General features: G+C 46.9%; 1 protein-coding gene across 1 annotated transcript in view; it reads left to right on the plus strand.

The window, feature by feature from the left end:
- GARRE1 (granule associated Rac and RHOG effector 1) overlaps positions 1-25931 on the plus strand; it is a 506156-nt gene that overhangs the window by 226961 nt on the left and 253264 nt on the right. Inside the window, exon 8 of the mRNA XM_069216464.1 lies at positions 14783-14880. Coding sequence (XP_069072565.1) covers positions 14783-14880 — 98 coding nt within the window. The remainder of the gene's footprint in view (positions 1-14782; positions 14881-25931) is intronic.

The raw sequence follows: 25931 nt of genomic DNA on the forward strand, positions 1-25931 counted from the left end.
GACCAAGAAACTCCAGAGGACAGCGGCTCTGTTCACCCAAGACTGCAACTTTGTTTCCAAAGAAGCAACTTCAAGACAACTGCGTTTCCCGCCGGAAGCGTGAGACTTGCTACTCTGCACCCGACGCCCCCGGCTCGACTTGTGGAGAAACAACACTTCAGGGAGGACTCCCCGGCGACTACGAGACTGTGAGTAGCCAGAGTTGCCCCCCCTGAGCCCCAACAGCGACTCCTGCAGAGGGAATCCCGAGGCTCCCCCTGACCGCGACTGCCTGCTTCCCAGATCCCGATGCCTGGTAAAGACTCTGCACCCGCAGCCCCCAGGACCTGAAAGATCGGAACTCCAGTGCAGGAGTGACCCCCAGGAGGCCCTCTCCCTTGCCCAGGTGGTGGCTACCCCGAGGAGCCCCCCCCCCCCTTGCCTGCATCGCTGAAGAGACCCCTTGGTCTCCCATTGATTCCAATTGAAAACCCGACGTGTGGTTGCACACTGCACCCGGCCGCCCCCGTGCTGCTGAGGGTGTACTTTCTGTGCTGACTTGTGTCCCCCCCCGGTGCCCTACAAAACCCCCCTGGTCTGCCCTCCGAAGACGCGGGTACTTACCTGCTGGCAGACTGGGACCGGGGCACCCCCTTCTCCACTGAAGCCTATGCGTTTTGGGCACCACTTGGAACTCTGCACCTGACCGGCCCTGAGCTGCTGGTGTGGTAACTTTGGGGTTGCTCTGAACCCCCAACGGTGGGCTACCTTGGACCCAAACCTGAACCCTGTAGGTGGTTTACTTACCTGCAAGAACTAACAATTACTTACCTCCCCTAGGAACTGTGAAAATTGCACGGTCTAGTTTTAAAATAGCTATATGTGATTTATATGAAAACTGTGTATGCTATTTTGATTATTAAAAGTTCCTAAAGTACCTACCTGCAATACCTCTCATTTAAAGTATTACATGTAAAATTTGAACCTGTGGTTTTTAAAATAAACTAAGAAAATATATTTTTCTATACAAAAACCTGGAATTGTCTCTGAGTGTGTGTTCCTCATTTATTGCCTGTGTGTGTACAACAAGTGCTTAACACTACTCCTTTGATAAGCCTACTACTCGACCACACTACCACAAAATAGAGCATTAGTATTATCTCTTTTTGCCACTATCTTACCTCTAAGGGGAACCCTTGGACTCTGTGCATACTATTCCTTACTTTGAAATAGTGCATACAGAGCCAACTTCCTACACATACCCATAGCTGGCCTCTGCAAGGCAGCTACATGGTTAACAAGTTCACCAAGCACTACTGCGTGGATGTTTTAGCGCACAAACAAGCTGATGTAGGTCAGGTAGTGCTACGTTCTCTTTTGTAAAAATAAAAAAAATAAAAACTCTGCAACACTCATACGTTTACAACCACTTATTGGGAGGCACTGTTTTATAATCTGCGCAGAGCATGTGTATCTACATCTACGCATGGCAAAAAATGGAAAATGTTACTTATCCAGTAAGCATCTGTTTGTGGCATGTATTGCTGTAGATCTACATGCGCGCACCTGCCTACCTGGACACCTGTGGTCTAATGTAAGTTTTACACACAGGGTCAGCATATATTGCACATATTTACAATACACTTAACTCACAACAGCCTGCTGGAAAACAATCTGAAGGTGGAGTCCAGGATCATTTGCATTACCAGCAAGAGGAAGAGTCACTAAACCTTGTGACTCAAAAGACTTTCTCAAACAAAAACAATTTGTAATCTTCCTGACCCAACACTAGGTGGCAGAAGTGTGCAGATCAGGTTAATCTACAGTTGCATGAGTTCTATGCCCCTACAGTGGCTAAGCAAAACCTTAGACATTGTAAGTGCAGGGTAGCCATAAAGAGTATATTGTCTGGGAGTCAGTTACGAACTCCACAGTTCCATAATGGCGACACTGAAATCTGGGAAGTTTGGTATCAAACTTCTCAGCACAATACATGCACACTGATGCCAGTGTGGGATTTATTGTAAAATACACCCAGAGGGCATCTTAGTGATGCCCCCTGAATACCAGTCCAACTCCTAGTGCTAGGCTGACCAGTTTCTGCCATCCTGCCACAACCAGACAAGTTTCTGGCCACATGGGGTGGGTGCCTTTGTCACTCTGTGGCAAGGAACAAACCCTGTACTGGGTGGAGGTGCTTCTCCCCTCCCCTTGCAGGAACTGTAACACCTGGCGGTGAGCCTCAAAAGCTCATGCCTCTTGTTACAGCACCCAGGGCCTCCCAGCTAGTGGAGATGCCCGCCCCTCCGGCCACTACCACCATTTTTGGCGGCAAGGCTGGCGGAGATAATGAGAAAAAGGAGGAATCACCCACCTTCAGGTCAGCCCCTAAGGTGCCCTGAGCTGAGGTGTGACCCCTGCTTTTAGAAATCCTCCATCTTGAATTTGGAGGATTCCCCCATAGGAATAGGGATGTATCCCCCTCCACTCAGGGAGGAGGCACAAAGAGGGTGTAGCCACCCTCAAGGACCGTAGCCATTGGCTACTGCCCCCCAGACCTAAACATACCCCTAAATTCAGTATTTAGGCGCGACCCTGAAACCAGGAAATCAGATTCCTGCAACCTACAACAAGGACTGCTGACCTGAAAGCCCATCAGAGACGACAACTGACTTGACCCCAGCCTTACCGGCGTGTCTCTAGACTCAAAGAACCTGCACAGCGACGCATCCAACAGGGACCAGCGACCTCTGAGGACTCAGAGTACTGCCCTGAACCCAAAGGACCAAGAAACTCCCAAGAACAGCGGCACTGTTCAAAACCTGCAACAAAGAAGCAACTTTCAAAGAATTCTCCCTTCCCGCCGGAAGTGTGAGACTTCTCACCGCACCCAACGCCTCCGGCTCAAGGTCAGGAGGACCAACACCACAGAGAGGACTCCCAGGCTACGACGACATGAGTACCCTGAGTACCCGCCGGCACCCCCACAGCGACGCCTGCAGAAAGGATTCAGAGGCTTCCCCTGACCGCGACTGCCTGGTAATGAAGGAACCGATGCCTGGACCAAGCACTGAACCTACAGCCCCCAGGACTGAGAGGAACCATGTAGGAGGCTGGACTGGCTTGTAGTGAGTACCAAGGGGTACTTGCACCTTGCACCAGGCCCAGTTATCCCTTATTAGTGTATAGGGTGTCTAGCAGCTTAGGCTGATAGATAATGGTAGCTTAGCAGAGCAGCTTAGGCTGAACTAGGAGACGTGTGAAGCTACTACAGTACCACTTAGTGTCATATGCACAATATCATAAGAAAACACAATACACAGTTATACTAAAAATAAAGGTACTTTATTTTTATGACAATATGCCAAAGTATCTTAGAGTGTACCCTCAGTGAGAGGATAGGAAATATACACAAGATATATATACACAATAGCAAAAATATGCAGTATAGTCTTAGAAAACAGTGCAAACAATGTATAGTTACAATAGGATGCAATGGGGAAACATAGGGATAGGGGCAACACAAACCATATACTCCAAAAGTGGAATGCGAACCACGAATGGACCCCAAACCTATGTGACCTTGTAGAGGGTCGCTGGGACTATTAGAAAATAGTGAGAGTTAGCAAAATAACCCTCCCCAAGACCCTGAAAAGTGAGTGCAAAGTGCACTAAAGTTCCCCTAAGGACAAAGAAGTCGTGTTAGAGGAATAATGCAGGAAAGACACAAACCAACAATGCAACAACTGTGGATTTCCAATCTAGGGTACCTGTGAAACAAGGGGACCAAGTCCAAAAGTCACAAGCAAGTCGGAGATGGGCAAATGCCCAGGAAATGCCAGCTGCGGGTGCAAAGAAGCTTCTACTGGACAGAAGAAGCTGAGGTTTCTGCAGGAACGAAAAGGGCTAGAGACTTCCCCTTTGGTGGACGGATCCCTCTCGCCGTGGAGAGTCGTGCAGAAGTGTTTTCCCGCCGAAAGAACGCCAACAAGCCTTGCTAGCTGCAAATCGTGCGGTTAGCGTTTTTGGACGCTGCTGAGGCCCAGGAGGGACCAGGAGGTCGCAAATTGGACCAGCAGAGAGGGGACGTCGAGCAAGACAAGGAGCCCTCTCTGAAGCCGGTAGCACCCGGAGAAGTGCCAGAAACAGGCACTACGAGGATGCGTGAAACGGTGCTCGTCGAAGTTGCACAAAGGAGTCCCACGTTGCCGGAGACCAACTTAGAAAGTCGTGCAATGCAGGTTAGAGTGCCGTGGACCCAGGCTTGGCTGTGCACAAAGGATTTCCGCCGGAAGTGCACAGGGGCCGGAGTAGCTGCAAAAGTCGCGGTTCCCAGCAATGCAGCCCAGCGAGGTGAGGCAAGGACTTACCTCCACCAAACTTGGACTGAAGAGTCACTGGACTGTGGGGGTCACTTGGACAGAGTCGCTGGATTCGAGGGACCATGCTCGTCGTGCTGAGAGGAGACCCAAGGGACCGGTAATGCAGCTTTTTGGTGCCTGCGGTTGCAGGGGGAAGATTCCGTCGACCCACAGGAGATTTCTTCGGAGCTTCTGGTGCAGAGAGGAGGCAGGCTACCCCCACAGCATGCACAAGCAGGAAAACAGTCGAGAAGGCGGCAGGATCAGCGTTAGAGTTGCAGTAGTCGTCTTTGCTACTATGTTGCAGGTTTGCAGGCTTCCAGCGCGGTCAGCAGTCGATTCCTTATCAGAAGGTGAAGAGAGAGATGCAGAGGAACTCGGATGAGCTCTTGCATTCGTTATCTAAAGTTTCCCCAGAGACAGAGACCCTAAATAGCCAGAAAAGAGGGTTTGGCTACCTAGGAGAGAGGATAGGCTAGTAACACCTGAAGGAGCCTATCACAAGGAGTCTCTGACGTCACCTGGTGGCACTGGCCACTCAGAGCAGTCCAGTGTGCCAGCAGCACCTCTGTTTCCAAGATGGCAGAGGTCTGGAGCACACTGGAGGAGCTCTGGACACCTCCCAGGGGAGGTGCAGGTCAGGGGAGTGGTCACTCCCCTTTCCTTTGTCCAGTTTCGCGCCAGAGCAGGGCTAAGGGGTCCCCTGAATCGGTGTAGACTGGCTTATGCAGAATTGGGCACATCTGTGCCCAACAAAGCATTTCCAGAGGCTGGGGGAGGCTACTCCTCCCCTGCCTTCACACCATTTTCCAAAGGGAGAGGGTGTAACACCCTCTCTCAGAGGAAGTCCTTTGTTCTGCCATCCTGGGCCAGGCCTGGCTGGACCCCAGGAGGGCAGATGCCTGTCTGAGGGGTTGGCAGCAGCTGCAGTGAAACCCCAGGAAGGGCAGTTTGGCAGTACCAGGGTCTGTGCTACAGACCACTGGGATCATGGGATTGTGCCAACTATGCCAGGATGGTATAGAGGGGGCAATTCCATGATCATAGACATGTTACATGGCCATATTCGGAGTTACCATTGTGAAGCTACATATAGGTAGTGACCTATATGTAGTGCACGCGTGTAATGGTGTCCCCGCACTCACAAAGTTCAGGGAATTGGCTCTGAACAATGTGGGGGCACCTTGGCTAGTGCCAGGGTGCCCTCACACTAAGTAACTTTGCACCTAACCTTTACCAGGTAAAGGTTAGACATATAGGTGACTTATAAGTTACTTAAGTGCAGTGTAAAATGGCTGTGAAATAACGTGGACGTTATTTCACTCAGGCTGCAGTGGCAGGCCTGTGTAAGAATTGTCAGAGCTCCCTATGGGTGGCAAAAGAAATGCTGCAGCCCATAGGGATCTCCTGGAACCCCAATACCCTGGGTACCTCAGTACCGTATACTAGGGAATTATAAGGGTGTTCCAGTAAGCCAATGTAAATTGGTAAAAAATGGTCACTAGCCTGTTAGTGACAATTTGAAAGAAATGAGAGAGCATAACCACTGAGGTTCTGGTTAGCAGAGCCTCAGTGAGACAGTTAGGCACCTCACAGGGAACACATACATATAGGCCACAAACTTATGAGCACTGGGGTCCTGACTAGCAGGGTCCCAGTGACACATAACAAACATACTGAAAACATAGGGTTTTCACTATGAGCACTGGGCCCTGGCTAGCAGGATCCCAGTGAGACAGTGAAAACACCCTGACATACACTCACAAACAGGCCAAAAGTGGGGGTAACAAGGCTAGAAAGAGGCTACTTTCTCACAAACTACCTACCAGTGCAGGAGTGACCAGCAGGCATCCCTCATCCTAGCCCAGTCAGTGGCTGGCCCGAGAAGCCCCCCTGTGCCCTCCTGCATCGCCTAGGTGACCCCCGGGTCTCTCCATTGCTTTCAATAGCAAACCTGATACCTACTTTGCCTACTGCACCCGGCCGCCCCTGTGCCGCTGAGGGTGTGTTTTGTGGGCTTGTGTTGTCTCCTCTTCCCCCCCACCCCCCTTCTTCCACCAGTGCTCTACAAAACACCCCTAGTCTCCACTTTGTGATAGTATATACAGAGCCAACTTCCTACAATTGGTATTTGATTTAGCACGGTCCAAACACAGTTGTAGCCTTGACTTACTGTTGAATTCAAATCTGGTTCTATCAGGAACTGAAGAAATAAACTTACGGACGTGCATAGAACAGTGAGGTTAAGCTGCAAATCTGGAGACACAAGCCCCTGTCCTGGGAAGGCCAAATAATAGCTTTTACAATAATCGTCTTACCTAGAATTCTTTGTCTTCTAAGCACTTCCTCTATATTTAGAAAGGGACTACCAGTAGATTTGCAGAGACTGACTTTATATGGCAAGGACAATGAGCGAGAATAAACAGTGCATTTTGCAGCCCATAGCAGGGTGACCCCGATATACAGAAGTACTACCAAGCCCACACTTAAGTAATTTTATACAGTGGGATCAGAAATAGACTGAGAGAGGCTGGTGCATGATTGATTGACTGCCTGCTCAGTGGTGAGTTGCTGTTGGGCTGTCCTGTGGACCCTAAAAGTGCACAGAGAGCCCATTCTGTACTTATCCCCACTCACAAGAACAGCATTGAGAATGTGGGGCCAGGCTGGCAGACAATGTGGCCTAACAACAAACCCATCTCCATTACCACTTCTGTGGGGGAAAGAAGACTTTACACCCACTGTGGACAGTCCGGCTTTTAGGGCTTTGTGAGTTGTACTGTAGGCGTAGGGACGGAGATTGGGACGTTCATGCAGGTTAAGGAGAAGTTAGGTTGTCTGAGAATGAAACATTGTAATATCTGCAGGCTAGACACTTGATGCTACAGCCGTGAATGTAAGAGGCCACAAGCACTCTCCATCTGAGATTAAAATGAAGAGGACCATGTAATATCATGCATCTGTTAGTTATAAACCACCTGCAGAGGAAATAAAAGCTCCCATTCCAAAAGGCATGCAAGAGGAAGAAGTTTAGGATAACCCTAGATACAGACCAGGTGAAGGAAATCTTAATCCGAGCAAATGATTTTGCTGGTCATGGGGGAGGTAGGAAAGGGGTGAGAGGTTGGAGGGGAAGGGAGAGAAACCTTATTTGAAAAAAAAAAGACGTATAATGTTGGCATTGTACGCTGGAGTGACTGGAAGCCATTGGTCATCCGGGGTGCAGGTTATGCTGGAGAGACTGTGGTGAGATTGGTACACTGTCAGTCCTCTGGTCGTGCTGGTGTCTAGACCACTTCTGTAGGAGGTACTCTGTAGAATTGAGGAGGCCACAGGCTTACAACTAGCAGAATGCTATCCAGTCATACATCTGGGTAACTCTTATTCATCCTGTTCCCTCCACGCTGGGAATTTTAAAACCAGAGCAAAGATGCTAGCAGCAGTGAAGCCAGCTATCCTGGCCGATTGATGGGTTTCCCTGCTTCCCAGGGTACATATGGTTACAGAATGTTTGGATTGAAGGAATGGGAAGATGGTCAGGACTGAACAGGGAAAAGAAATTGACTTCAGAAACCATTAGAGCACCCTCATAAACTTCCTAAACAAAGATTTGTAAGAACTGGCCCCACTGTAGTAGATACTAATTTGAACCTTTATTGCAAGACAAAAGGAGAGGTGGCCTCATTCTAAGTGAATGGGTGCATGCTTTCAGCTCTAAGAAGGTGCTTCTGCTAAGGTATGGTGGAAACAAAGTGGCAGTACTTTGTCTTTGTGAGTACAGAGAGGAACCCTGGAGGGGGGAACTTAAGTTTTAAAATGATAAAAAAAAGACAGGGTGTGAAGGGACGGATTGTTGTGTAAGTCTAAAACCAGCACTTGTCTGTCTGTAAAAAAAAAAAAAAAAAAAATGCATGTAAATGAATTAAAAATCCTGGCTTTGGGCCTTCCTCCTTCCTTTACTCCGCTTTTGATAGAAAGTTTCTTCTTGTAAGACTATATATAGACTCCAGTCCTCTTTCATGTTTATATAATTTATCTGCCACTGTGCCTCACACATTTCACCCTCAGTAGTCTGTTCCATAGTGGTTCTGTCATAGAAACCCACTGCAGAGGTTTGCCATTTGCCACAGTTTGTAGTAATCCACTGGATTAGGGAGTAGTAGCAGACTATGGCTTTAATTGCCATTCCACTGCATGTCTGCTCAGTTCCACTATGTTCCACATAATCCGCTGTTACAAAATGTTCATGTTTCATGTCTGTGGAGAGACAGACTAGGCACTAGCTAACTGTCCAGTCCACTATTTCCTTTGGATTGCCGTCCAGTCCACAAATTCCTTTGGATTGCTGCCAAGTGAAACGGAAAAAAATTGGGGAGATGGGCAAAACATGTGTTTTTCCATGCAGTGATGTATTACAAGAATGACAAACGTTTTTTTTTTTCTGACATCAAACAGCAAAGTATTGAAACTTCATCCCACTATTGTTGGTTCTGGTTTCTTGTAGAATGCATCAACGACAAAAGGGAGGGACTGGTATTTTCTGCATGGTTCAAGTGTGTTTGGGAATTGAAAATAATTTTGAAATATGTTTATTAAACTTTTACTTCTATTGAGAGGATTCTCGGAATGAGGTAAGCCTGGGAAAAGAATCATGGCCCAGTGGTTTCCGCAAACAGCTTTGTTCCCTCCTGCAGGTATTTCTTTTAACACACACTAAAAACAAGGTTTGGCTCGTTTTGGCAGAGTGTTGCTCCTCTATCGCACCCACAGGGTGTATGCTACCTTCCAACAACCTGGCACCAGACACTCTGACTCGAATTCACTATTTCCACTAGAAGGAACGGATTCTGCAGGCTGCCTGACAACACAAACTGATCGTCTTTCGTGGCGACTCTGTTACTCTGTTCCAGGACATATCGGCCCACACTTTAGCCTGCTGGAAAGATTTCAAGGATATCACCCGTCAATTGCAGCACAACAGTATCCCATTTCAATGAGGCTTCCTGCTCTGCATCCACACCAGACACCAAAACAGGAGGATTGCTGACTGCACGCCTCAATAGTCCCGGGAGGTGCTTGGTCTACTCCCTTCACCTGATATGGACCAGCCCCTTGAGTCGATAGATCTTGCTTTGGTGGATGGGATAAGGAAGGGGGCTGGCACTTCCAACCTTCACGATAGGCAAAGAAAAAGGCACAGAAGCAACAGCCACAGGTGGATAAAGAGTGCTGATCCCCCCTCTTCAGACCAAGACACCTTGACTGCCCTGTCACCATCAGTGGGACTTTGAGTGCTTCCCTTGCTCTGAGACTGATTGGGGGAAGGCTTCTCTCTTTCTCTTGCCAATAACTGATTTCTCTTCCTCTACCAGATTGTGTATCGGGGTGGGGGAGCGTAGGATTACCCACAAACTTGCCCCTTCTCTAGTGCCCTAAACAATTGTCTTTAAGAGTACTTTCTTCTATTCTTCTTACTTTTAGCCTTTTGGCCAGTTATGTGTTTTTGTGAGCTGGTGGCTCCCCAGCTGGCCTGACCCTCCGCATTTTTCATTGATGGTTCTGTTCTTTGTTATTTTTTCACTGTTATTGACACCCAAGTGCATCACACTCTGTTCCAAGGGGCAGGAGCTGGGCCCACATCCTTCTGCTCTGGATGTCTTGGGAACCTACACACATGCCTACATATGACCACTCTTCACATAATTTCCCACAACATACAGGGCCTGAACACACCGCTCAAACGTAGAGCACTAATGAATTGGTTACGCTGCAAAGAGGCTGATGTGGCACTCCTACAGGAGACACACACCTTCTGAGCTGACACACAGCGCCTCCAATCTTACTGGTACCCCAAGCAATTCCACTCTTGCTACGCTTGTGAGTGCTGGGGAGTAGTTATTCCATTCCACCGTAATCTTTCCTTTACCCTAGACAGTTCTTATAGGGACCGCAAAGAACAACAAATAGGCATAAGATGCACGTTCGGCTCCACTCAGCTGTCTATAGCCTTGATCTATGGCCCCAATGCAGAAAGGGAGTTTTTTTTTTATACCAACCTTTTCTCAAGGATCTCTCATTCGAGGGAAATTGGTGCTAGGGGGTACTTTAATATCCCTCTAGATCAGTAGTCTTAAATTTTTTAATGCTGCACGAAAATCAGACCCCTTACATATTTTTCACAATTATTCTATTAAATTGGCAATGTTTACATATGTCCAGACTTATTTAAACATTGCAGTTAAGTTCTGTTGTAAAAATGCTATCAAATACAATAAGAAACACAGTATTCTGATCAGGCGGGCCTTACTATCTTGGAAATCATTCACAGTGTGATTATTATAAGTAGGGGTTTTGAAGAGTATTTGAAGTCCCTTCCATTTTGAGAAATGCTTCCAGCTTGGATGTAAATAATAAAACATATTAGTGATAGCCCATTACAGAGTATGCAAATCTGCACTACTGCAAAGGCATGCATCGTGGGTGCAATTAGGTCTGGCGTTAACCTTGACTTAATATTAAAATCCTATTACTCTCTATCATCTGGCTTCGCTGTGACTAATCCTACTTGCAGAACCTGCCTCGATACCCTCACGGGTGACAGGTTCTGCGCTCTGCACATCAATCTTACCTTACATTACAGTGATCCAATCTGCTCTTTCACAAGGAGTATATTGGCACACAGTATTTGTTACAACGGTCAGGGCCCATCAGACGTCGCCTAATATTTTTAATCTTTGCAAACGCGTGTACTATTTTTTTTTTTTTTTTTTTTTTACTGGAACTACTGTCAGTAGTGCAGTCTGATCTTACAACATATATTTAGAAGCTCACCTTAATAATAAAAGCTTTGTGTGAATGAACCATAAATATAAAGTCGAACAGCATTAATATTATAGACACAAAGATTACCTCAACTCCAGACAGTTCTTATCCATGCTCTGTAATGTACTGTAAATTGGCAGCCAAAGGGTTTGTGCTGCAGGGGGTTGGGACTACTTGTCCCACGGACAAAATAAACCCGAAAACTTGTTGTCCTTGACCCCAAAACAATATGCCCTGCGCGTCGTGCTATAGGAATTCCACACCCCGCTCCAAGAGCGGGACTATAATACTATTCCAGTGTCCATAAGACATATTCCTGGCTCAACTACTTCTTGGTCTTTTGGTCCTTACTGCCTAACCTAATCATCACCAAATAAAATGTTGGCGCCATCTCTGATCATGCCCCAGTTAGGTTGATGCCAAGCCTAGTGGCCCCACAGCACTCATTCCCCAGGCTATGAGTCCTCAACGAAGTAGCACTTGGAGACCCAGTCCTATGCAACCGCTTTAAGGAGACCCTAGAATGCTACTTCCCTGAAAATGACAATGGTGAGGTGCCTCCGGCGACCCTGTGGCACGCAGCAAAAGCAATATTCTGAGGAGAACTTATGTCCCGTACAGCAACATTTGAAAGAGCAAACAAACTTCGCCTGCAGAACTGGAGACTCAATATTTCAGGCAGAAGCGTGAAATAGGTAGAAGGGCTCCCATAAGACCCTGAGAGACTTGCACCAAATCAGAGGCGGACGTGAATATCTCCTAATGAAAACAGAAGCCAAGAAGCGGCTCTACAGTAACATAACATTCTACGAAAAAGGAGGCATATAAACTGTGCATCCTCCCCCCATGCAGAGCACCCAGCCCTGACAGCTACACTGACACCTCTTACAAAGCCTATACCTCCCTTTTGATAGCGTCCCTGGTGAAAGTGTTCAACTCCTTTGTGACCTCCTGAGTGTTCATGGATACCATGCTGGAGTCTCATATTACCCTCCTCCTCAAGCTGGGCAAACCTGGCTAGGCCCATAGCAGTGCCAAATTACGACATGAGGTTATTCACTTCTATCCTTGTTGCCTGCCTGCACCAAGTCTGGCCATTCCTAATCTCTCTGACCCAATCTGGCTTCATTCACAGTTGGCAGGCAAACAATAACACATGGCTGGAAGTTGCCCTTAAGAAAGTGCCTGAGCCTCTGGCCCTTCTCTCCATCAGTGCTGACAAGGAGTTTGTTAGGTTAGGCTGGAGCTATCTTTCTAAGGTCCTTGACAAGATCCACTTAGGGCCCAAAATTAAAGCCTTCATCTTTGCCAATTTTCAGAACCTACTGCCAGACTCAAAATTATTTGTTCCTTCTCCCCTCCAATTAGGCTTATATGGGGCACGCTACAAGGATGCCCCTTGTCCCCCTTAGTATTCGCCCTTATGATTTCGCCAAAATCAAGTCTAACACAGCTATTAGGGGTGTGGTGATGGATGGTGGAGAACGCAAACCAGCTGTGTTTGCCGATGATATCCTCTGTTTTATAACGGACTCTGACACCTCAATCCCAACAGTAATGTAGGAGCTGAAAGCCTTCTCCCAGGAATAGGGCTTTAAAATCAGCTTTTCCAAGTCGTGTGGTATGGGTGTTGCAGATCCTCAAAACAGCCTTGAGGACCCCATTAGGAGTGGCTTCCAGTGGGAGACATAAGCCATTACCTACCTGGGGATTCATATGAAGGATATATACTCCTGCAACATTCCCCCTCACCTCCCTTTTCAAAGATCTTTATATCGCTTGAGGAAGCTGTAGATTTCATGGTTTTGCAGACTCAATAGCATGAAAATGAATTTCATGCTAGGCTCTTATATTTCCTCCAGACCCTTCTGCTGACCATCCCTCCCTCGCCACGCAAACTTATCTTCCCTAAAGTGCTCGATTTTGTGTAAGGGTTGGAGGGTCAAGTTTCTGAGAGTGGTGACAGGCACCCTCAGTAGACCGGTCTCAGAAGGTGGCCTAGGCTTACTCAATGTTGTAACCTGTATCCTAGCTGCACATCTTCCCCCCGCACCCCCCCCCCCCCCCCCCCCCTCTAAACTGGAACCACAACACTGACCGTAAACCCTGGGTCCATGTGGAACAGGCATTATCTCCCTCCGTGCTATCAGGACTGCTGTTGCTCCCAGTGTCATCTGAAGCGGGGAGCTCCTTAATTACTGCCCTAGACATCAACATTCCGAGCCCACTGGCGGGAGATATGACAACGCAGGGCATTCCTGACCTACTCCTTTGGACTCACTTGACACAAACCTGACTGTCCCCCAGGGAAGATCAATCCTGACTCCGTGCCCTGGGTTCAGGGCTGTTCTACTATCCTGGGTGACTTCCACGACAATGGAAACTTACGACTGCAAGACCTAGTTACCTGACTCAACATCTATAGGCTGAGTCAGATGCTTCACTGGGCAGACAGGCCCCCCTGCATTCTTGGCCCTCCAGTGCGATGATACACCCATCGAGTCCCCTGTCTCAACTACTTTTGCTGTGAAGGCATATCATGGCTATAGCAATACCTCCTGCAACTTACCCCCCTAAAAACACGCCTTTGTATTACAATGAGAAAGAGAACTTGCTACTGAGATATCCAATGACTCATGGGGGGCCTGTATTGCAGAGAGGCGCTAAATCATCAATCTGTTACCAGGAGAATGCATATAAAATATTGACCCGCTGGTACCTCACGCCCGTTAGACTTTCCAAGATGTTTGGGGGTTCAGATTTGTGCTGGAAGGGGTTTGGAGAACGAGGCACATTTTTACACACAGTGGTCTTGCCCACAGACTCTTTGGGTAGAGATCCAGCGCACAATAAAGACCATCACGAATATTCTACTACTACTGGATCCACTTACGATCCTCTGGGGCGACCCAGGGGCCGATAGAATCTTTCCCACAACAACGCCCAAGGCCACTTATTCTCATACTGGCTACTACCAGCGAGAAAGACACAATGGGTTTTTTCCTATACAGTATCCTATCTGGGTGAAGTCATGCTTCAGTTGACTTCCTCACTGTAATAATAATTTATGTTGGCTGCGTCCCCCATTTTCCTGGAGTTATGCTTGCTGCTTCCAGGGGAACTGTGCTGTCATGTTCATTTGCCTTTTCTTGAAAATGCTAAATAAAATAGTTTGAAAAAAATCAAGGTTTGATTGGTATAAGTATTGTATAATCTGAAGTAAGGACGTGGCCACTGAATCGCCTCGAGTCAACCCCTTTTTTGTGGTGAAAAATCTTGCTTTAATAAAATTAGTTTAAAATGCATTTGGCACATCCTTCACTAAAGATAGTTTACTTGCCAAGTGATGAGTAATGCAGATTAAAGTAGGGTGCAACTCTAAATGATTGTCGGATGTAAAAGTAGAGTAAAGAGATGTAGTTCTTGGACTAAATCCATAAAGTTTAATCTTGAACACAACATTTTAGTCTTAGTCTATAGTACGGAAAACTGTATTTCTGATTTTCTGATTCTATGTTTGGACTTCTAATATTCTGTGTACTGTATCTGATATGTTGCTAACAAGCAATGTGGATTCCCCTTCACTGTCATGTACCATCATTTTTGTTTAATTTTTGCAGGTTGTAGTTGACACAGCACAGATTGAAAACAAGGAAGCATATGCTCCTCAAATAAGTTTAGAAGGATCTCGAATTGTAGTCCAAGTCCCATCAACCTGGTAAATGCAACTTTTGCTTGAATTGGCACTGTGCAATGATTTATTTTCGTGTTCTTGTATGATTTGATTAGAAACTAACATACTTCTCCATGGTGCTGGCTCATCTTCTAGATTTGGAATGCCTGAAGTACCTCACTGGACTCGAGAGAGGATAGTCTAATTGAAAGCCATGCAGCATGCACACGTGTGATTGTTTCCTGAAAGAGGCTATGTTTGTATGCTCACATGAGTGTTCACAAACGCTTATTCTTCACTTGATCTTCCAGAGTAAACCTTTTTAGTCGAAGTCTACCAGTGCTCACTGGTTCCGAAAGACATACTGATAACTTGCGAAAGCTGACCACATTACATCCATTGCTTAGTATTGGCTTTGCCTTTTGTCATCCACATTTGCTTATATGGTTCTTTATTTCTGTTAGGCTTTCCAGCTTGTGTTGTTCCTCCCATGGAGCAGAGTCTGTTTACCAGCTGACTGGCTCCATGCATTCTTCGATTGCTCGCTTTGAACAGTACAGATATTACATTGTTAGGCTCTGTCTTCCCAGGAAGGTTGTTGATTACTTTTCTTTCTCTGGCTGCACAATGAGAGGATTTATGTGACCTTCATGCTGTGTTCTGGGGTGGGGGATGCTGAAGGGTGTTATATTTACTAGCACACAACAAACTTTAAATACCAGTAAATGAACTGTACAGATATTTCTGAATATATCAGAATTAGGAAAGCTCAAGTTAACATTTTTCTGTAATTCTGAAGTGCAGGGGAAACAATTATTTTAATATGATAAAAGCAATCACTACACTGGGTGATGCCGATTTCCGCATTATCATTTATGCGCTGTGTAGTTTTATCAGTAAAACTGTAGGTCTATAAAAATGTAATAGTTATTTCAATTGAAAATGTGTTGTCTGTGATGGCAGTGTGCTACCACACCATGCACATTCCACTTTACGCCACTCAACTCCACTCTACTATGACACTCTACCCCCACTCCACTACTCTGACATTCTACACCACTCTGTCACTCTGCGCCACTATACTCGGGCGCTCTGCGCCACTCCAATGCACTCTCCGTGTCTCTGCTCTGACACTTTATGCTGCACCACCCTACGCTGACACTCCACACCACTCAACTCTACTCCATGACCCTCTTTGCCACTCCACTCTACTTCATGACACTGACACTAATTTACTCTGTACCACTCTTTGCCCCTCCTTGAGACTCTACACCACTCCACAGGATCCCTCGCCACTTTCCTGCACTGTCACTCCACTCTGCACCACTTTACTCCCCTCTATTTCATGCCACTCCCAGCCATTTTACTCCACTCTACACTATTCTGCTCTGACACAGCATACCACTTCTGTAGGAACCTGGACTTCTCTTTGCAGATGTCACCCCACTTTTTGCTCCCATTTGACCTACTAGATGCTGGTTTTCGACTCTGACAGTGCACTGAAGCCTGCTAACCAGTCTCCTGTGCCAGTGTTCTTTCCGCTAAAAATGAAATACCCAATTGTAACCCCATTGGTAAGGACTTTAGCACTCCCGTAAGTCCCCAGTAAACGGTACCCCTGGTACATAGGGCATGGACACTATAGAGGGCTTCCTATGGGCTGCACATTTAGTATGCCACCATAAGGGGGGCCCACACTAAAACACACGCAGACTGGCATCTCAGAATGCTTGGAATGGTGCAAACTATTCTGCAAACACAAGGTGCGCAATGCCCCTTCCACTGCATATAATATATGTAAGTCATCCCTACAGCATGCCTTTAAAGCCCTAAGGCAGCAGGGTGCATTATGTGAGTACATATGTACATGAGCAGATATGGCCCTGTGAGGTCTAGTTCTGTTACTAGATATTGCAAGTGACCATGCAGCCATCTTAAGGAGTGTACTGGGCACTGGTCATCACAAGTACTCCAGCTGCATGATGGCTGCACGGAAAATAATGGTGTTTGGTATCAAAACATCTTGTCTTAATAAATCCATACTGATGCCAGGATTGGATTTATTATGAGATGCACCCAGAGGGCACCTTAGAGGAGCCCCCTGAAAACCTTCTAGTCCCCTCTAGTGTGTTGGCTGACTGGTATTGACCAGCCTGCCACCACAGACTAGTTTCTAACCCCCTGGAGGTAAGAACCCACGCTCTCTTTGACCAGACACCATGCCTGTTCTGGAGGAAGGTGTTCACCCGTCCTGCAGGATCGCTAGTGAATCTGCATACAAAGGCCAGAGACTTCAATGTTCCTGCCGCCTTTGATGTGCGACCTCCGTCTTATCCCAGATGTGAGAGATGCCAAACCCTGCCCAGAAGCCCATTTGGCACCAGGACAGGTGGGAAACTAGCTATGCAAGTAGGCGTGTTGCACCACCAGGTTAGTCACGTACCTCTCTGGGTGCCTTGCCCACAAACCACTGCCTTACAGCCCTAAGGCACCTAAGGGTGCACTGTACCACAGGTAAAGGCATAGTTGCATGAGCAATATGCCCCTGCAGTGCCTAAGCCGATTCTTAGACATTGTAAGGGCAGTGTAGCCATATTGGGTATATGGTCTGGGAGTTTGTCATTACGAACTCCACAGCTCCATATTGGCTTCACTGAAGACTAGGAAGTTTGGTATCAAACTTCTCATCTCAAGAAATCCACAGTAATACCAGTGTTAGATTTATTGAAAAATGCACATAGAGGACATCTTTTTTATTTCACCCAACCCTCTAGTGTGAGGCTGACCTGTCTGTGCCACTAACCAACAAGTTTCTGAACCTATGGGGGAATAGCCTTTGTGCTCTATGGGGTCGGGAACAAAGCCTGCTCTGGGTGGAGGTGCTTCACACCTCCCCCCTGCATGAACAGCAACACTTGGCGGTGAGCCTCACGTAGGCCCCTGACTTTTGTTAGACTGCCCCAATTACCCCCTACCCAAGCCCCACTTTCCGCAGCAGGTCTGGTGGGAGTGACCACCTCAGCTGAGACCACCCATAGGGTGCCCAGAGCTGAGGTGACCCTCTCCTTGCAGAACCCTCCATCTTGTTTTGAAGGAGGATAGCCAATAGGGTTAGGAGTGTGCCCCCCTCTCCATAAAGCTGTTTCTTTCTAAGTGCCCTCAGTCTCCATAAGATTCCATTGGACGCCCAACACCAACTTTGACCTCTGCACCCGGACGGTCCGGTGTTGCTGGGGGTGCACCCTTGGTGTCTTCCTAAACTTTGCCCTGTGGACGCCTTAACCCCTAAAGACTGGGATCGTAAGTCAAGTACTTACCGGCAAATTGTGTTACTTGTCCTTCCCTTCGACTGCATTGCTTTCTATGAGAAATTGCACTGTCTACTTTTGAGATGGAATAGTATTACTTACCTAAAAACTGTTTTACACGTAAATTCTAAAGAAAGTGCATTTGATGCTTGAAAGTGATACATTCTTGAAACTATACTTACCTGCAACAAAGATCCTTTTGGTTCTTGAAATAAATTAACAAAGTATACTTTTTGATGCATAAAACATTGGCCTGGAGTTAGTCATTGAGTGTGTGCCTCATTTCTTGATCGTGTGTGTACAACAAATGCGTAGCACTATCCTCTTAATAGCCTAACTACTCAATCACTCTACCGCAAAAGAGAGCATTATCTACTTTAGCCTCTGTAAAGCCTTTGGGGATCCACCGGACTCTATTCACACTATACCGTGCCAACTTACTACAAGGACTAGCTGTGGACTTTGGTGCCAAACCCTGCCTACCTGCTTCAGTCCTGACAATTACAAAGACCCAACTTGTCCTCCAGTTGTGTATCCTCAAAGCTTTGGATGTCTACCAGCACTTCGCCAACCAGCCAGCATATCCCTTGTAGCGGAGGAGCCACTTCCCTGCACCAACCAAGACTACCTGATTCCTCCTTTTGCTGGCCATCAGACCCACCAAGGGAGCATCTTTGAGAAAGAAGATCCCGAGTGTCTAGGAGAGCAGCTCTGTCGACCCATCAGTCAAGATGCAGAGCTTCCCTGGAGTCTCTCGGCACCAATACCTCCAGTACCGCTGCAAGTTGCAAGCACCAAGGTTTGTTAGTGTTCAGCAGGAACACCACTGCTGCAAAAACTTATCTGCAGGTCGAGGGACTTCAACAAAGGCCAGCTCCACACCAGAAGTAGTCTTGTTGTGTTTCTTTCCCCTCTTCTACAGGTGCCCCAGAGAACTGGGAGAGCCTCTATCTCCAAGTGGCCCTCCAGTCACCACCTCTGTACATGAGCCTCATAGTCCAAGTACACGTCCTCTGCCAGTATCCCCTTGGCCCAGGGATCCCACAAGTCGAGCCCCCGTGGGGCTCCTCCGGACTTGTCTCCAAGTCACCCCCTTGCGGACGCTGTTGTATAACAAGTCCCTTTAACATTGACAGCTAAACCCTGTAGTGCTCTGGTCTCCAGTGGAAACCGGGCTCCATATCAATCATCTGGAGCTCCGAGCGATTTGACTAGCATCAAAAGCATTCCTTCCCTCTCTCAATGGGAAAGCCGTGCAGGTGTTCACAGACAACACCACAGCCATGTGGTACTGCAACAAATAAGGCAGAGTGGGGTCGTGGACCCTTTGTCAAGAGGCTCTTCGACATTGATTGTGTCGCCAGACCTGCCCTTGCAGCCTGCGTGAAAAGGTGCATGCACCTTTTCACTGCTGGTCACTGCAAGTCACCCCCATGACAGGCCATTTTAGCCCAGAGGGCAGGGTGCAGGTCATTCTGTGTGAGGGCACCCCTGCATGAGCAGAGGTGCCCCTACAGACTCCAGTTCCAATGCACTGGACTTCCTAAGTGCAGGAAAGCCATTTTACCTGTGTACTTACCACATGTCACTCACTACCTGTGGTCCAGCAACATAATGGTAACTTCAAACCTAGGCATGCTTTGTTTCAAGCATGTTGGAATCATACTCGACTACCCATGCCAGTATTGGTGGTATGATTCCATGCACACTGGGGGCTCCTTAGAGGAACCCCCAGTATCGCTCCTACCACTCTTCCAGGGTTGGCTGGCAGCCCATGCTGCTGCCACCCCTCAGAAAGGATTCTTCCCACCTGCCACTTAACCAGCTCAAGCAGGGGAAGGTAGAACAAAGGATTTCCTGTGAGAGAGGGGATGCAACACCCTCTCTCTTGGAAATAAGCATTACAAGGCTGGGGAGGGGTAGCCTCCCCAAGCCGCCGGTTTGCTATGAAGGGTGCATTTGGTGCTCTCCTTGCATAAAAAGGTTTGCACAAGTCCAGGTACCCTGGTCCCTGCTCTGGCGAAACGGGACAAAGGAAAGGGGAGTAACTACTCCCCTGTCCATCAGCACCCCAGTGATGGTGCCCAGAGCTACACCAGGTGGCCACTCTGTGTGGATCCTGCAACACAGTTGTTGAGTCGAAGTGGTCCTCTTGGTCCTCTCTGCCTTCTGTCCAACTTGGGAGATGGTGACCTCTTGCCTCTCCTTGTAGGATGATATCCCTGTACAGGGAGTGCAGAATTATTAGGCAAGTTGTATTTTTGAGGATTAACTTTATTATTGAACAACAACCATGTTCTCAATGAACCCAAAAAACTCATTAATATCAAAGCTGAATATTTTTGGAAGTAGTTTTTAGTTTGTTTTTAGTTTTAGCTATGTTAGGGGGATATCTGTGTGTGCAGGTGACTATTACTGTGCATAATTATTAGGCAACTTAACAAAAAACAAATATATACCCATTTAAATTATTTATTATTACCAGTGAAACCAATATAACATCTCAACATTCACAAATATACATTTCTGACATTCAAAAACAAAACAAAAACAAATCAGTGACCAATATAGCCACCTTTCTTTGCAAGGACACTCAAAAGCCTGCCATCCATGGATTCTGTCAGTGTTTTGATCTGTTCACCATCAACATTGCGTGCAGCAGCAACCACAGCCTCCCAGACACTGTTCAGAGAGGTGTACTGTTTTCCCTCCTTGTAAATCTCACATTTGATGATGGACCACAGGTTCTCAATGGGGTTCAGATCAGGTGAACAAGGAGGTCATGTCATTAGATTTCCTTCTTTTATACCCTTTCTTGCCAGCCACGCTGTGGAGTACTTGGACGCGTGTGATGGAGCATTGTCCTGCATGAAAATCATGTTTTTCTTGAAGGATGCAGACTTCTTCCTGTACCACTGCTTGAAGAAGGTGTCTTCCAGGAACTGGCAGTAGGACTGGGAGTTGAGCTTGACTCCATCCTCAAACCGAAAAGGCTCCACAAGCTCATCTTTGATGATACCAGCCCAAACCAGTACTCCACCTCCACCTTGCTGGCGTCTGAGTCGGACTGGAGCTCTCTGCCCTTTACCAATCCAGCCACGGGCCCATCCATCTGGCCCATCAAGACTCACTCTCATTTCATCAGTCCATAAACCTTAGAAAAATCAGTCTTGAGATATTTCTTGGCCCAGTCTTGACGTTTCAGCTTGTGTGTCTTGTTCAGTGGTGGTCGTCTTTCAGCCTTTCATACCTTGGCCATGTCTCTGAGTATTGCACACCTTGTGCTTTTGGGCACTCCAGTGATGTTGCAGCTCTGAAATATGGCCAAACTGGTGGCAAGTGGCATCGTGGCAGCTGCACGCTTGACTTTTCTCAGTTCATGGGCAGTTATTTTGCGCCTTGGTTTTTCCACACGCTTCTTGCGACCCTGTTGACTATTTTGAATGAAACGCTTGATTGTTCGATGATCACGCTTCAGAAGCTTTGCAATTTTAAGAGTGCTGCATCCCTCTGCAAGATATCTCACTATTTTTGACTTTTCTGAGCCTGTCAAGTCCTTCTTTTGACCCATTTTGCCAAAGGAAAGGAAGTTGCCTAATAATTATGCACACCTGATATAGGGTGTTGATGTCATTAGACCACACCCCTTCTCATTACAGAGATGCACATCACCTAATATGCTTAATTGGTAGTAGGCTTTCGAGCCTATACAGCTTGGAGTAAGACAACATGCATAAAGAGGATGATGTGGTCAAAATACTCATTTGCCTAATAATTCTGCACTCCCTGTACACTGCTGCAACCGAGGCTTATTGACTCCTGCTCCAAGAGATTTTCAGGCTCCAAGTAGCCTTGGCCTCTAGCACTTCATCCTTGCAAGGACAGTCGCTCCTTTCTCCTTTGCTGCTCCAGTGACGTTTGACTCCTCCAGTTGTGCAGACTGGGTCTCACTGCAACTTACTGTGCCTGCTGCCAGTGGGTTGCCTGCGGGCCTGTGACTGCTTCTGCTGGCTCTCCAGATTGCTGAGGGTGAGCCCGGACTACCCTCTTAAGGTTCGAGTCCCCAGGACCTTGCTGGGCCTCTTAATCTCTGCAACTCCTCTTCTACCCTGTTTGCATTTAGCAAGGCTTGTTGGTGGTCTTCCTGGCTGTTGACCTCTCTGCAATCAGACGACCGGCATGGGACATATGCACGACTCTGGGGCCACAAAAGGGTGGGCAATGGCTTATGCCCCACCTGGACACTCCATTGTGGACTGGACTCTGTCCCCTTCTTTTGCAGGTCTTCTTCCAGAATCCACCTTTGGGTTCCTCTGGTCTGATCCTGTTGTTGGAAAGTTCCTTTTCTAAGTCCCCTTGATAGTCTGTGGGGAAAACTAGATAACTTACCTCTGTTGTCCTGGTCGCTGGGAGTAATGTAAATACTCGCCTCTTGATGTCCTGAGTTCTCCCGGCTTCCTACTAACTACTCCACATCCTTAGGTGGGGGAACCTAACTTCACAATCCACTATTTTAGTATATGGTTTGGCCCTCCCCAGTGCCTTAGCTATTTTCCACTATTTCTTGATAATGCTTGTTGTTCCTATATGCTAATTCCTAATACTGATTGTGTGTATGCATAGTGTGTACATACCTTCAGTTGGGGGACTGTCTATAAGTAATCTGGTGCAGTGATATTATAATAAAGTACAGTTATTTTTGTAGCACTGTGTGGTTCCTTTCATGTCCGGTAAGTTATTGTGTGATTAATTTAGTATTGCAAGTTTTTTACACTCCTTCTAGATAAGTCGTGGCTGCTCATCCACAGCTACCCTTAGAGAGCCCTGGCTTACTAGACCCTGTTGCTAACTAACAAGGGGTTACCACGGCCTTGTATAAGGTGTAAACACCGCAGATGTCTACCACACGCCAGACCAGCTTCCTACAACCTCTATATGATTGTCCCAGAAGTTCAAATAGCTGAGGCATGCATTTACTTTGTGCAAGATGCAAGAGAATTTACTCATTTGTTTTAAACAATGTGATTAATAGTGGAAAGATCCACACAAGGTCCGAGTGGCATGAAAGTAGAATGTTTGTAACTGAAGAAAAGGGTTTTCAGAACATGCCGTTCTAGGAGTTTGACTCTGGTAAAAATATAACAATTCAGAATCACCCTTCTCCAGTAATAGGGTATCTTTCATAGATTCCCATAATTGAATCATTCCCGGTCATCGAAGTACGAGTTCCACAGTACATTGAAAACAGTAAATTAAAATTTTACATTGAAGTTAATGGAATCTACATTCACTTTAGAAGCTTATCAGTGTTATTAGAAATGACCCAAAGTCCAGCCAATCATGTGAGACCACCCTTTAGTACCCTCACCAGAGATGCTCCTGTCTCAGATTTTCTACAGCACGTCGTGTGAAGGGAGTCTTCCTGAGCTCTGCTCAGTTTACTAATTTCCTGACAGGAATTCTTCTGAATACTGTCATTTGCTTCTAGAACTGCAACTTCTACATTATGTCTGCAGCCAAGAAAGGTTTATTTCGACCCTGCAGCATGTGGGGAAAGCTAAGGCTTCACTGTGATGATCCTCACAAGGACAGCATATACCGTCTTCATCCAGAGCACAAGGTGAAAGTTTGTAAAACTTGTCAAGCCTTTCCTCACAAGACCTTGAGAGACAGAGAGGCCAGGCTCTTGCTTTGGCTTCAAAAGCTTAAATCCAAGGCATACCCCCTCTCCGACGATGATGATGACAACAACACCTCACAGAGATCTGTGGCTTTGAAAACAAGGAAAAGATCTGTGGAGAGTTTCTCTTCAAAATGAAGTAATGCAGCCAAGAAAACACGTCCTGTGAGAGAAAAAGCGGAGGAAGTTCCTTCAGAGAAGGAAAAGGGTCATTCTGAACCTTCCACACCAGCTGTCAGTACTATTAAAATTACAAAATTAAAAAAAAATCAGATCTCTGCTACCATTGACTTAAAAAGATTTCAGTCTCGTCAATGAGTGCATCGTCAATGGCCACTTTGATCACCATTGCTACCACAGCGACAGCCACGTATACAGCAGACGCCAGTGTCACAGATTGGCAATTTGCAGCATATGATTCAAGATTATTACAATAGATTCCCACCACTGGGATCAACAACTCCACTACCACACAACCACTGCTGTTGAGTTCCTTCTACCAGGGATCAATCCTCAGACTTCCAGGTACCTATAACACCGTTGTCACCTCTATCTTCACCTCCGCCTTCTTCGGACGAGGACCAGGGGCAGTGTCTCACTCCCCAATAAATGGGCTGACTACCAGACACAGACACCATCCCCCTCTACCCCACCACCAGTAGATTCTCTGCCACAAGACATAGGAGGGTTCCATAGTATTTTGGAAAGAGCAGGCAAGAGATTCCAACTTCCCATTGTCACAAAACAATCAGATTGCTTTTTTTATGACTTTAAAGAAGATACTAGAAAGTTAGTTTGTGCAATCCCGATTTGTAGATTTCATCTGGGAAGAGGACCTTAAGGTTATGCAGACCCCATTCTCCACACCAGCAGTACTTCCCAGATTAGATAAAAAGTACAAGGCACCAGAAAACTCACCACCTTCTTTGATTGGTCAGCCCAAACCGACTCTGCTATAACTCAGGCAGCCCAGCGCAAGTCCAGAAACCCATCCTCTCCGCACCCCCAGATAAGGAAAGAAGACAGCAGTCAGGGCAGCAAACTCATTAGAGATCCTAGGACGATACGACCGCCAGATGTGGTCAGACAGCTCCCAATATATCGATCTCCTTCCCAAAGATGCTAGATCTGAAGTGCAGAAGATCTTACAAAAGGGAGAGAAGATCTCAGCTGAAATCATAGATTGTGCCATAGATGTCTCATCCACAGGCTTTTCGACAGCTAGCCGGAGCTGCAGTACTAAGATGTCAGGGATGGCTAAAAGCCACTTCCTTCCGCCCGGAAGTTCAGATGAGGGTTCTAGACATGCCGTATGTTGAACTCCTGTTCAGGAAGCATGTCGATGAGGCACTACAATCAATAAAAACAGACATGCACATGGCTAGATCCTACAATTCAGAAAGCAGCCCTTTCGAGGGGCAAGAGGTAGGGGACTTTACTCCTACAGACGTGGCCTCTGCCAATATAGGCAATACCAGCCTTATCAAAGCCATTTTCCTTCCTCCACCACGCAACAACAACCCTATAGGCAATCACCATCGGCAGCCTCCAGACATCCCACCAGAGAAAAGTCTTCCTAAAAGGGCAAGGACACATGCAGAGAGTACTGACCTCCACCAGGTGCCTGCCATCAGCCCCTATTGCAATACTCAGGGGGCAGAATTTCCAGCGTCTCCCACCAGTGGTCCCAGATCACCTCAGACCGATGGGTTCTCGATATTATCACCAGAGGACATACCCTAGAATTCCACAAACACCTCCAGATATACCACCGCGAGGACCCCACCTGCTCACTTGAAAGAGCTCCTTTTACAGATTACCAAAATGATGGACAAGGGGGCAATAGAGATCATACCGAAGTTTATCAGGGGAACCGGTTTCTACTCTTGTTCTTCCTCATTCGGAAAAAGACAGGCGACTGGTGCCCCATCTTAGATTTTAGACAACTGAAAAAATTCCTGAAAAAAAGCAATCATTTCGTATGGTCACTCTTCAGGATTGTAAGGAAATGCCTCCTTGGCATGGTTGCCCCCTGACTTTTTGCCTTTGCTGATGCTATGTTTACAATTGAAAGTGTGCTGAGGCCTGCTAACCAGGCCCAAGCACCA

The sequence above is a fragment of the Pleurodeles waltl genome, chromosome 12, assembly GCF_031143425.1.
Source record: "Pleurodeles waltl isolate 20211129_DDA chromosome 12, aPleWal1.hap1.20221129, whole genome shotgun sequence".
Classification (NCBI taxonomy): Eukaryota; Metazoa; Chordata; class Amphibia; order Caudata; family Salamandridae; genus Pleurodeles; species Pleurodeles waltl.